At 39.1% G+C, this 13,820-nt stretch overlaps 3 protein-coding genes across 3 annotated transcripts; 1 reads left to right on the forward strand and 2 right to left on the reverse strand.

Moving 5' to 3' along the window:
• Positions 1-976: 976 nt before the first annotated feature.
• On the reverse strand, positions 977-1,837 carry LOC108682697 (glycine-rich protein). The gene is made up of 2 exons (XM_018171921.2): positions 1,774-1,837; positions 977-1,353 (listed from the first exon to the last, which is right to left on the reverse strand). Exons 1-2 carry the CDS (start codon positions 1,789-1,791, stop codon positions 1,087-1,089), a joined length of 285 nt encoding a protein of 94 aa, XP_018027410.1. The 5' UTR covers positions 1,792-1,837; the 3' UTR covers positions 977-1,086.
• Positions 1,838-4,777: 2,940 nt separating this feature from the next.
• LOC108682678 (keratin-associated protein 19-2) lies at positions 4,778-6,319 on the forward strand. The gene is made up of 2 exons (XM_018171896.2): positions 4,778-4,843; positions 5,724-6,319. The coding sequence occupies exons 1-2, from the start codon at positions 4,829-4,831 to the stop codon at positions 6,207-6,209; spliced, it is 501 nt and encodes a 166-aa protein (XP_018027385.1). The 5' UTR covers positions 4,778-4,828; the 3' UTR covers positions 6,210-6,319.
• Positions 6,320-10,490: 4,171 nt separating this feature from the next.
• Positions 10,491-12,525, reverse strand: LOC108682668 (glycine-rich cell wall structural protein). Its single transcript, XM_018171884.2, has 2 exons — positions 12,469-12,525; positions 10,491-11,049 (listed from the first exon to the last, which is right to left on the reverse strand). The coding sequence occupies exons 1-2, from the start codon at positions 12,481-12,483 to the stop codon at positions 10,642-10,644; spliced, it is 423 nt and encodes a 140-aa protein (XP_018027373.1). The 5' UTR covers positions 12,484-12,525; the 3' UTR covers positions 10,491-10,641.
• Positions 12,526-13,820: the final 1,295 nt, after the last annotated feature.

Raw genomic sequence — 13,820 nt, forward strand, 5'->3', positions numbered from 1 at the left:
ATTTTTGCTAATGAGAACTCAGCAACAATGCACATTAAATGACCTAATGCACAATTCACTATTCTATCATATGATCAATCCAGTTAAATCATTAAAAGCGAAAATGCAAGGCACTCACAACAATATCAAGACGGTACAGATTTTAAGATTTGTTCACATTATGATGAATATCGCGGTGCATAAGCAGCTGTACAACAATGATGGTAACCTATGTTTGCAATGTGTCCCCCGCTAGCCTTAATTTTTGCGCAGACTATTTACCGCGACCCCACGACTATTTACCGCGTCCCAACGACTATTTACCGCGTCCCAACGTCTATTTCCCGCGTCCCAACGACTATTTACCGCGTCCCAACGACTATTTAAACGTCGGGACCATGAGTGGCATTACTGTATGCACGTCGGAACCATGAGTGGCATTAATGTAATGTTGGGTAAAGCAACCTCAACATCCATGAGTTTTATGATAAATCAAGTTTAATCATTACCCTTTCATCTATAAACCAGATTTATATGATTTCTTCAAACATAACTAGCATTCAGTGCGCTAAGGGTTATTGTAACTAATAATCATTGAGTTCAGGGGAAATAGAACTATAGTAATCATTGAGCTCGAGGTAAATATAATAATTATTTATAACGACTTAGGCAAATGATAAATAGAACTATTTTTCAGTGGGCTCAGGGTAAATTAAACTCTCAGCAGTGCAGATTTTAGAGATTTGTGCATTTATCACACATTTAATAATGAAGAAATTATTAATAAATGTTATTGTCTGACACGAGCAATTGGTAAGATCATTGACGCTTGTTACATCACAGGAACAATCACTGTATGATGAAACCGATGCTGTGATGATAGCGCACGAGATGAGCTCGTGTACTTTGATGGTAGTCTACTCAATGGTGCTTCGAGATTAACACCGAATATTTTATTTCAAATAAAAAATTTCATTTAACTCTTGCACAAGAATGGCTTTTCTTTATTTTAGTTTTATAACCTGACTTACACTATTTTATTTGAAACTCTAAGTAGAAGCTTTAATAAGTTCAAATGTCTTTTAAAAGACAAGGCGGACTGCGCAATTATTTCTTCAAGAAGTCGTATGGTCCGTAATGGGCGTGGAGACCGAACATGCCGGGACCGTAGCCTAAGCCGTGACCGTAACCGAAGCCGTGGCCGTATCCTAAGCCCATGCCAAGGCCGCCGTAGCCGTACAGGCCGTGTCCGTGGTCGTGGCGGTGGTAGTGCATGTGCATCATTGGCATGCCGTAGCCGTAGCCGTAGCCGCCCACCATAGCCGTGCACGGCCATGGCATGACAGCCATTACGGTCAGGCACAAACACACAAGCTGGAAGAGAAAAGGAAAGATGATATTTTATATGAATTATGGCATTAATCTTATACTCAAAACGAAATTTTTACTCAAACGAAGTTTTGTGTATAGATTGAGTTTGTTCGAGTATACTCAAAACTAAGACTTGAGCATAGTTTTAGAGTTCTAATGCGCTACTCCGCAGTACAACAATATTTGGTTCTCCTAACGTATTTATCCGATACTTCCTACAAAGTAGAAGATCTTTAACTGAAGGATTGATCAACTTATATCTTGCATGGATTAAATTTTCCCAAAGGCATATCTCGGAAACAATCAGTAGAATAAAAATACGGAAACTCGTTTTACCGTTTTAGATATTTCAACAATAACCTATCGGAAAAATAAATGTACTCAAATATGTTATTCATCTATCCGTTCTATCGCATTCCTCACCAGAACTCGAGCAGTCATGTTGCTGGCGCGTGTGTCTCCCGAAGACGTCTAACAAACAATGAGGTTTGAGTAACACAAGAGCCGTGCTAAACACTTGCCCCATGTATGACATCTTGCCTTATAATTGCCGTAATGAAGGCTGGCATTGACGACTGCAGTGAGAGGGAGAAAAAGAAAGGATCCGGTGCAATCGAACCTTCGAATCGAGAATAAAGTCAGATATTTTAGACATGAAGAAATCTCAAAGCGAAGCTCTTTTTAAATGAAAATCTTATTGTATATATATATTTGCCATTGTTTGTTTATGGATGTGCGTGTGTTTGAAGCCTAGTACCGCGAATATATAGTGGTTGTTTGGGCGTGTATCTAGGATACATGAAATTTCATTGTTAGAAGGAAAATTGGAGAATCTGGTTTGAGCAAATTTGTTGCAACTCTGTCATATTAACCTGTCAAACTTTAAAAGAGGACTAAATTGTGAATGACTTGCTGGAGCATCTGAGACTATGACACTATGTATTGTGATTTATTAGGACTCAAAGTAGCCATAGTATTGGTAGCTCAAAACCAAGAAGAAGGACTATAACCACATAAACAGGATTAACTATTGTACAAGAAGAAACTGTTCAAGAGGTTCGGTCAGTTACTAAAGTCGGTAGGGTAGTTTCACTTTCCAATCGCTGATTGCAGGTAGTTCGAGTCGTCCCGCCGAACACTGTAACACGAAGAGAAAACAACAATATCAAAATGAAATATGCATTTCGGTGATTCAGTTTCCTGTTCTGATTTCAAAATTAGTTGGTATTTTCGATGAAATTTTTGAAATATTTTGTATTCAATGAGTCATTGCATGAAGTCTCTCATCTCATCGCATCCAATCAACAATTGCTTGGCCTGCAGCTGGTCTACTGATTTAAGTGAGACGTTCCAGTTAACATTAGCATAGCGAAATAAGACAAAATTATATTTTCAAAATAAGTCGTAATGCGAACGTTTCCCGTAGATTTTATTGTTATCAACACAATTTGATGAAACACAATGGAAACAAACCTCTCCTTCCCACCCCGAGATGCTTCGCTATCCGTTTCAGCCGCAGCAGCCAAACCCGAATTTTGCCATATTTGCTAATAATATTGATATCTGCTCAATTTAAGATATTTCGTTGAAGCTAATCATAAATCATGTGAAATATACTATATTGATACTATATGCAATGACCAATATACTTAATAATATACACCCCATCACTATATATAGATATACTATATTGATAGCTGCATGGTGTACGATAGTTCGTTTGCGCTGCACACATATCAGTAGACATCGCGCATAAAATGCTACACTCTAAAGATGAGTTTCGAACCCACGTCCTCCAGGTCGGTTCGCTCGGCTGAGTTGATGTTCCTAACGCGACCTTAACGCATCTCTAAACCTGCTCGTTCCATGCGTAGCGACGCCCAATTTACGGACAATAAAGACATTCAAGCGTCAACCTGCTGTCTGGTCCATGCTGTCGCTGCCGCTTGCCATCCGCTATTGAAGAGTAAAGGCAATATCTTGCAGGGTAGCTTGATCATCCGTGGCAGCACACGATCCATCCTTTTTGAGAAATAATCCAGACTATGTCCAAAAAACGATGCACTTTTTATTCTTGCGTGTGTCATCCTGAACCAATTTATCCCGTATCCCGGTAGAAGGCTTTCGGTGTTACATCCATTCTCTGCTCCTGATGTGGTGAAAAAGTATGTCACTAATTGGACACAATAATCCGTTCATTTTTCTGAGCGCAGCCCGGATGCATAGCTTCGGATATACAAGACTATAACATGGGATATAGCCTCATCCCCTCAGAACCCCTCAGGAACAAAAATTTCCTTAACCAAATTCAAGAACCCTTCAAATTTCCGTAACCTAAAATGCGGTTGATAAAAAATTAAATTTTAAATCTGAAACCCCAAATATCCCTTCACTAAAAAGTGTAAATCTTTAGAATAAACTGAACAATTTTCTTTATTGAACAAAAAAAATTAATTATGAATTGGTTAATATAGTGAGTCTATAACACAATGAATAAATCAGATACTGAGGTGCATGAGAGGTGCGTATTGCTCACTCGTGAAATCACAGTTTGCGTTACAGGAATTCAACAGCGAGGCTGAACGAGCAGGACGGTCATGAATCATGTACAGTGTGGAGCAGAAGTTCATGTTCAATGGGAGTGATTATGAGGATCAATGACGGTCAGGTAGATCAATGATAGTACTCATATGCTGACCAATGTCGACCATATTGATAATCTGTGATGACGTTGGATAGTAAGGGTCATGTGAACCAATGGTGATCATGTAGGTCAATGAAAAATACCCATATGTTGATCAATGTCGACCATGCTGATTATCTGTTAACATGTGATATGAAGGATCATGCGAACGAAGCTGATCATGCAGATCAATGATTGTCGTGTGGGCCAATGTTGATCGTGTAGGACTATATGATGATCATGATGATCAATTTCAAATGAATAAGTTAATATTTTATCTTAATTTTTCATTTTATTTTTCTAAGGAAATTATGAGATCAGTAGTGTTGACGGTAATCATATAAGCATGATCCGATGTATGCCTGATAATCGCTCATAACCATGAGATATCATGCCGTACGATGAAAATCACGTGAATCGAAGATGAATGCATAAATAGTCATTTTGGTTACCGAGGTCGTGATTGTTAACGCCTGCGACCAAGCCGTTGTAAAATCCCCCGCATGTGATCTCAAGGGACGATCGCACGCATCCACGGAGGTCGTGTCGGTTGATCGAGGCCGCTACCAGACGATCGAGGCTGCAGATCACCGAGCGGAACTGCACGACATCGATCACGGTGCGTGTAGTCATCCTGGATCAATGTAGGACCAACGGTGCATCTTCCCTCTATCGTAATCTCTGGATGCTCCGACAGTTCCCGTAAATGTGCGACCCTCACCAAGCGGCGTATAAAGCTGAGCGCTCGGCCCTCAGTTGTCACAGTCAACGCAGCGGTCAAACCCACAGCACAACATGAAGCTCATCCTGGTGAGTGGATCAATTTACATCACTCAACTAATTCGTCATTTGTCCCAATTTTATAATTCGTCTTAAATGAGCTCATTCTTTGCAATTCGCTCCAAACGTCAGAGCAGTGATTTCGGCGCCAAAGAGTAGGCCTTATGTGGTGTAAGAAGAAGATCGAGTAAGAAGTGTTTCAATTGAACGTAAGGAATAATTACAAATAAACTAACTTTTTCCTCCGAATTGAGCGTTTTTAACTGTGGCTCATGATTGCTATAGCTCGATCAGCGAGGCAGCAGGTAAAAGTCGTGTAATTTTACGTCACTATGGCTAGAATTTTACATGGGTCCATGGCTAGAATTTTTTTAACCAGGGACGAGTAATGTAACACAGGATCTCATGCCCATACCCATGCTAGACTTGAGTACAGAACGAGTTCGCTGAACTAATGTATATATTCAGGAACCGATATGCATTAACAGTCGGAAAACTGATGTCAAAGCGCCGTTCTATCTAAAATAGTTATGAGTCCGTGATTCTGTCATCAAATAACTGACGGCTTTCAAGCTAAACCATCAATACTTAGACGAGAAATCTGCCACTACGTGTACCCAAGCCTTTATGTATATACTTAATTTCAAGCAACTTTTGAGAGTCCGGCCCCAGGTGTGCATCAGACAGAGATGTCGAGAAGCCTGGTCCCACTTTAGACTATTTCATAATCGATTATTCAGGATCTGACATCTCGCCCAGCCTCGGTGAAGTTTCAGTATTATAAAAAATTCTTTATTTCCTTATTGAGTCCAGTACACAGTCACAAAAATTCAATGCCTTATCCATTACATAATTGATGTGGCATGCAATACTAGAGGCAAACTATAACTAAACTTACGTACACTTGCAGCTCTCTCTGGCACTCACGTGCTTCAGTCTCGCCGCCGCCAAGCCTGCCGCGCAACCTGAAGCTGAAGCGAAGCCTGAAGCGAAGCCAGAAGCCGAGGCCCTCGCTTCATTTGGTGGTGGATTTGGTGGAGGATATGGTGGAGGTCACGGTTATTATGGAGGATACGGAGGACATGGCTACGGCGGATACGGTCATGGAGGATATGGATATGGCCACGGTGGATACGGACATGGAGGATATGGTGGTTTTGGATACGGTGGACATGGTGGCTACGGACACGGATACGGCCACGGTTACGGACATGGGTACGGTCACGAAGGATATGGTCATGGTTATGGTCTGGTATATGGACACGGCTACGGCCATGGAGGATATGGCCACGGATACGGAGGATACGGAGGTTACGGAGGATACGGAGGATACGGCCACGGAGGTTACGGGGGTTTCGGAGGTTACGGGGGCCACGGAGGCTACTACAAGAGATAACTTGAAGTTGTTCTGCTGTGATATGTTGACGAGTTGACGCTAGCGATCCACCAAGCGAACGATTGTTAACGACACGCACTTTAGAATAAAACGAATTGTACGAATAATAATTCCATTCTTTCTTTATCCATATGTTTACAAAATTGTAGTCGTTCGTTCCAAAGAAGTTTCCAATTAAATAGCACGGGAAGTCACAAAAGCTGCTGTTTTTAAACGCAAGAGTCCAAACATTTGTATTCGTTTCAGAAAAAGTTTAAAATTTATGGCAGTCATCTAATTCGTCGGGAAATATATCTTTTCTCCAGGATAAATGATCGGTTCCATTACATCACGCCTATGCTAGATAATTCCAGTTTCAAGTTAATTTGGGAAAAATATGAGACTTTTCTTTAATGTCTGCAACAATATTTGTAACATCTGCTATCTGCAACAAAGGACGCAGGAACAAACTTCCCGGAACCGAAATCGATCCCAAATCTAAAAAAGTCACCACTATATTAAATATGAATCAATTTGGTGGCAACATTAAATTTTTTTAATCAATTGATTTATAGGCAGTCACTATTCAATCACTCGTCCGAGTTTGTAAGAAAACATTATCCAGCTTTGTGCGCTTATTTTTATCGCGGATTCAACAAAAATTTAAGTTCAAAGTTTGATTCACGGATACGATGGACATTGACAGTTCAATGTCCATTTTACTTCAAGGAATTTAGTTTAAATAAATTATGGACTGACAGCCACTTACCTTATTATAATCTGCACTGTTCATTTTATTACAATATTTCCAATGGTTGAGACTACACTAGCTTGTAGGGCTGCATTTACACCAAACTTGTTACATTTATACGCTTGCCAAATTCGAATGCACTATTTCTCGCCAATGGAATTTGACTAAAAAAACCTTCAGTTTGAACACAAAGCATAACATAAAATAATCAGAACATGTATTAAAATCACGTGTTTTCTTGAATCGCAAGTTAAGCAGGAATTTAAAAGCCAAGACAATACCACAAAAATTCACCATATCTTTATGAAAGAAAACGTTTCGTTTTTAGCAAATCGACATTTACCGACTTAAGTACCAGCTTTTTCAGCTGTTGCTCCTTTCGTTTCAAGTTAAATGGCGTCCAAACATTGATAAACCGCGGCTTTCGCATTTGTTCTACTTTCCTAGCCATGCACTCTGAATTGAAATTGTTGCGCAATATCTTTTCACAAAATGGCTTTCCATCCATCCTGGACGCTCTGCGATCAATGCACCCAAGCGACTTACAGACAATATTTCCAACATTCGCATTTTTACTGAACGTTTTCTTCCATCGGTAGCCTCGCCTGCTTATAAATGCAAGTAGACGGGCGTTTATGAACGAATCCGCAGTAAGCGCAGGTGTGACCTCTGTTTGTATGTGTTGACTGTGATCTCGTGCGCGTAAAAATGACTTGCTGAAATTTCGCTTCACTGACATTCGTAACTAAAGGTCCAAGATATATCCCACGTTCACGTTGGGTGAAGGCGAGTATGTCATCTTTCACTCATCATTCAGGTCCGAATCATGAGTGAAATTTATCCAAATCATCCCATATTTAATTCTGAGAGCAGCAAGAGCATTTGACTTCATTTCAACACCATACAAAATACCTTCAAGCGATAAATACGTAATAAAAAGTATTGTTAGCCGGCAGCAAACCCAATTGACGCTTCGAGTATAATTTATAGACTCGATGAAAAGCGACTACAAACGCGCTTATTAAATAACCATCATCGACGAAAATATACATATAACTGCTCTAATTGTTTGAAGGTCTCATGTCCTTTTTGTATCTAACTTTTAAATATTGGGGATTCTAATGTGAACTTCTAATTGGTTCCAGGATGACATGTAGTATAGCTACGAAACTGTTGGGTTCTCCAGAGATCAGAACGTTTAGACGACTGTCGGTTCACCCTTTATCTCATAAACAAGTCCAGCAACTTCCATCAAACCCATCAGCTCCTTGCTGATGAACGAAGGCGGATGGACAATCCACTCATTTAAGGCACCTAAATACAATATCAGCTGGTTTATTTGCAGACGAAACATTACTCCAGTCTGCCGGGAAAGCATATTGCCCCTCTATTTTACAACACTTCGCTTTAACTTCACTTCTAGTTTGTTCGTCTGCTACAAATCTTATAATCGATATTTAACACACTTTTACCTGTCCAATCGATCTGTAATTTTGCATACTTGCGTAAAGTTGGAGACAATACATGAATCAATTGATAGAATAAATAATTTTAAAATTAAAAAAAAAATCAACATTAAAATTTTTTTTAATAATTTTGTCTGCTACAAATCTTATAATCGATATTTAACACACTTTTACCTGTCCAATCAATCTGAAATTTTGCATACTTGCGTAAAGTTGGAGACAATGCATAAATCAATTGATAGAATAAATAATTCTAAAATTAAAATAAATTCAATATTAAAAAAAATTATAAATAATTTTGTCTGCTACAAATCTTATAATCCATATTTGACACACTTCTACCTGTACAATTAATTTGAAATTTTGCACACTTGCATTAAGTCAGAAACAATGTATGAATCAGTTGACAGAATAAATAATTTTGAAAACTTACAAAATTTTTACATATTAAAAAAATTTTTAAAACAATTTTTTTAATATATGAAAATAAAATTAGAAATTCTTTGTGCATGTGTAACATCAAAGACACTGGATTCTTTAGAAGTGTTTTTATTTTTTTTTAATTTTTAAACGAATTGAATTCCCAAGAATTATTTATTGATTAATTAATTATTAAATAACTTGAAATTTTGCACACTACGGTCTCGTTTTTAATGTAGCAAAGGTCATTGTGTCGGAAAAATAAGAATGCCTGTTAAATAAAATGCTTTATTATACTATACGGTCGCACGTATATAAATGCTATAACAGGAATACGTGCGACTTCCACGGTAAACTGGACGCTAAAATACTCGATTCTTGTAATAATTTTAAGAGTATTAGTATTTACAGGCGATAGACGTTATTTGGCATGCATAGCCGTCTCATATGCTTAACACGGTGCCTATTGCATCAAATTTAAACCACAAAGCCAACGTTGGCGAGATTATCGGCTTAGCACATTAATACTTATTATGTTCATTCAGTTGCAAAAATGGGTTTATGTACTTGGCTATTAAATAAAATAAGTAAGCGAGAAATGTATAGGCGAGACGGAAAAGTTCTTGCGTGTGTGACGGCAGCCGTACTGAAACTCGAGCAACACAATCGCACATGTTCGTGCAGGAGCCTACGTGCCTTCATGCATGTACGAGCAGCAAGTGCAAGCAAGAGGATACTTTATGTGCGATCTCTTATAGGAATCTGGTTCATAATTTTGGATGATGAAAGGCAATACTCAAGCACACATATTCATCCAAATATAACCAATAACTCCAAATACCCCAAACCTGAAGAAGTCGGAAAGTTAATTACGTAGCGGTACCTCATGCGTGCATGGTGCTCTCCGGTTCCTTATTCATTGTACAGAACTTGAAAAATAAATAATAATAAAGATAATAATAGCGGTTTCAGCGTTCATAAGGCCGTAGGCCTGCCGCCTATTTTTATCATCGCAGAACATTCACAGCTTTTTGCAGTTTCTAACTCGCAACTCACTGCTACAATTCTGCTGTGCTTAACCGCCCGGCCTCCTTGCCGATTCTGACCAGAAACTGGCGCACAGAGCTGAGATCGAACCCGCACCTCTCTGCTCCAATCCTGGTACTCTGAACTGTAACCACTAGGTCACCCTGCCCCATGACGCTGACATTTACTGGGGTAAATGGTAAAGCCGCGCTTACGGATGTATCCGAATTCAAGGCAGCACAAACACGGCTAATTGACGAACGCAAAACAAACGAATTTTCTGTGTGTTGGTCGGAATCTCAAAAAAACGCTCCTGAAAGCCTCCCAAATTTTTGGATGTGCATTTGAGCCGCTCTGGAAGTTGGATTGGGCTACATATTGTAGCCGGTGTTGCACTTGACACTGAAACATGTCGGGCGTGCATGAATGACTAACTTTTTGCGATATTGAGTATTCTTTACTTTTTACCTCATAAACAATCTACATGAAAAAAGTCTACCTACATGAACTACGCAATAAAAATCCTCGTCATATCTTCATAGTTTCATACGACGAGCGTCAATCATTGAATAAATCACCGACTTTTTCACCGCGAACAAAGGGAGGCTTAGCATATGAAAAAGGAGGATAATTTCAACACAATTTTTGTTCGTTTATTTTCGTACAGTTCGTAGGCTCGTCGTAAAAAGTATTAAATAATAAAGAAATGACAGAATTGAAGTTTCGTTTGGTCGTTCACAAGTCCCGAAACGCGGAGCTGGGATTCTGGCATCGCTGCATGGCTGGTGGATTACTTGTAGCCATATCCTCCGAAGCCACCGTAACCACCATATCCACCGTGGCCGTGATAACCGTGGTGGCGGGCCACGTAATAGTACACTGGGTATCCATAACCGTATCCATAATGACCGTGGCCACCGTATCCACCAAAACCATGTCCTCCAAAGCCTCCGCCGAAGCCACCGCCAAAGCCACCGCCGAAACCTCCGAGCCCACCAAATCCATGACCGTAGCCGTAACCGTAGCCAGGAGAATACGTGGAGTAGGCGTAGGTACGGCCGTACTGGACTCCGTGGCCTCCATGGCCGCCGTAGCCGTAGCCACCAATGCTGGGCTCAGCCTCAGCCTTTGCCTCAGGCTCGGGGTCAGCCTCGGCAAGTACGGCCGAGATGACGGCCGCAAACATAACTACGGTCACCTGTAAGGAATAGTTTCATTATCTATTACATATATTAGAAACTGAATTTATTGGTTCGTGTAATTGGGACCAGCTGCTATTTGCTATTATTTTGCATTAGCTATTTGGGCGCGTATCCACGATACCTGCCGTACCATAACTGCACAGATGTTACATTTCTACTACACTTCTTATTGTTTGTCTGTCTGCTACAAATCTGATAATCGATATTCAACGCACTTATTCTGGTATATGGTATTCCAGATCTGACCTGTCCAATTGATCTGAAATTTGGCACACTTGCGTAAAGTTGGAGATAATGCATGAAGCAATCGACAGAATAAATCATTTTACAATTAAAAAAAATTATTTCGAATATTAAAAATAAATAAAAAATATATTTTTTAATATTTAAAATAAATAAGAAATTCATTGTACATGTGTAACATCCGAGACCCTAGCCTCTTTAGAAGTGTTGTCTTTAAAAAGTAATTTTTAAACGCATAATATTAGAGGTAGAATCGTGAAGCATTGCTTGTCAAGATCAATTACAAATTTCCAATTGGGGTTTAATGATTGAATTTTTCAACTAAAATGCAGTCCTATGTTCATAAACCAAGATATCCTTCAGATATCAAAACAAGGATTGAATATTTTTTTTACGAGGGTTGGAGGGGATTTATTTAATTAGCAATGATTTAGTTTGATAATTGTTATTATATTAGAAAAATTATTGTAAGAAGAGAAAAAATTAATTATGGCATTATAAAATCTGTAGTTTTTCCGATCATGAGCAATGCTCAATTAATGCATCTGCTAACATAAAATATATATGGTGAATTTAACGAACTTAGAAACTGACGATAAAATGATGAGTTATATTCAGTGCTGGTTGGAAGGTGAATTTCTGCAACCTATATTATTTTAGTTAATGAATGATCAGACAATTTGATTTAAGGATGATCTCAGAGACCTAATTCACAAATAGAAATTAAATTATCACAAATTGAAGTAAATATAACAGAAGCGCAGAAAACGCTTGTTGGTCATCTGATTCTGCAGACTTTATAAGAATTACAGATCAATAATAGTGGGAACCATCCATTTTTGTGTTGAAAATCTATACACGCCGAGTCAAAAAACATCGGAAAATTTTAATGGATATGTCTCTTTTTCTAAATTTTCGCCTTATGATTCATAACCTCAACCCTTAAAAAAAACTCTAGGACCTGTAAGATTAATTTTTGCACTATGCTTCTTACCCTCAACCATCAAGAAAAACTCTAGGACCTGTAAGATTAATTTTTGCACTATGCTTCTTAACCTCAACCATTAAGGAAAACTCTAGGACCTGTAAGATTAATTTTTGCACTATGCTTCTTATCCTCAACCATCAAGAAAAACTCTAGGACCTTTAAAATTAAGGCAACCTCGCCGTACCAGTTTGGAAGGCATGTTGTCAGCTGCACGGTTGTGCTCTACAGTTAGGACGCTCTGCTGTCGGTTTGTGTTGGTGGCGGAGACCGCGCGCTGTTTATATGCCAGTGACATCGCGTTGCGTCCTTCACGTCCCGCTGATGGTCATCCTACATGTCACAGGAGGCGCTCGGTCAAAGGACATACAGGGTTATTAAGGAGCATCCTGAGGATACACTCAGGGAGATTAGTGATAATTTGTCTGAATTGGGATTCTCATTTTGTTCTTGTGTGGGTCACTGTGAACCGGTTTGGCACGGTACACAGGCGTATCACTGCTACGTTCATAAAGTGGTTCACTATTAGGACATAGTGACATCCATTTTCTGTGAGTAACGCACGGTAATCGTCATCAGCTACGAGGCTTTGACGCCTGAATGAAGAAGATGAGCGTGAGCGCGGGATAGTGACGTATGAAATTGTCATTAGTTATCGTACTTAAACGCCTTTAATGAGACATAGTATTACTAATAGGAGTTGAGTCTTAATTAATTTAGTTTGCGTGTATTTGACGGGAAGTTTTTAACTTGAGAAAGTCACATTGGATTGAGTTAGGTCATCCGATGAAAGCTGATCATTGGTTCGTGGGATTATTCTAAGAGTCGTTACTAGGCAATCGGAGATAATGGGGAAATATTATGAACTGATAAAACGTTAATTCGGATTACAGAACTCGTTGAATTATCTATGAGGTCATTATCCGGACTTCGTTGATTAATTAGTGATAAAAAGTGAAAAGTGGGAAACGATGCTTATCGTTTGAAGTCATTGAACCGCTATCTAATTACTAGAAATAAATTATATATGAGTAGTGAGTGATAAGGCCTCAGCGTATTATTATTATTTGTATTCCCCAACTGATCGGAGATTAATGGAGTAGCTGAAAAACATATGAACAAATACGGACAAAAAAATCATTTTCCGGCGCTATAAATGAAATTTTTGCAATAAAAACTCCGCAAAAATTGTTAATCCCTGCGACCTATGTCTGTTAACATAACATCTATAAACCTACAGAGTCGTCAATGAAACCATAACTGATCATCTGAATTAATCATATAACCACGAAGTATTCTAAATTCTGGATTCAAACATGGCAATCATTCTAGCTCAAGTTGCACAACCTCTTTATTTCTTTATTAAAATTAGTACGTATCAAGCATATGGGTGTAGCCAGAAGTTCATTATCAAGTTCGCGGTCACCTGCAAGTACCGGCAATTGTCCGACGTAATTATGAGGGCTGGTGAGCAATCTTTCGTGTATCTCAAAGTCACGTGTTAGAAGCCCGCTCGTATCTACGCTACACGACTCCGCT

This window comes from Hyalella azteca, unplaced genomic scaffold, assembly GCF_000764305.2.
Source record: "Hyalella azteca isolate HAZT.00-mixed unplaced genomic scaffold, Hazt_2.0.2 contig8436, whole genome shotgun sequence".
Taxonomy (NCBI): Eukaryota; Metazoa; Arthropoda; class Malacostraca; order Amphipoda; family Hyalellidae; genus Hyalella; species Hyalella azteca.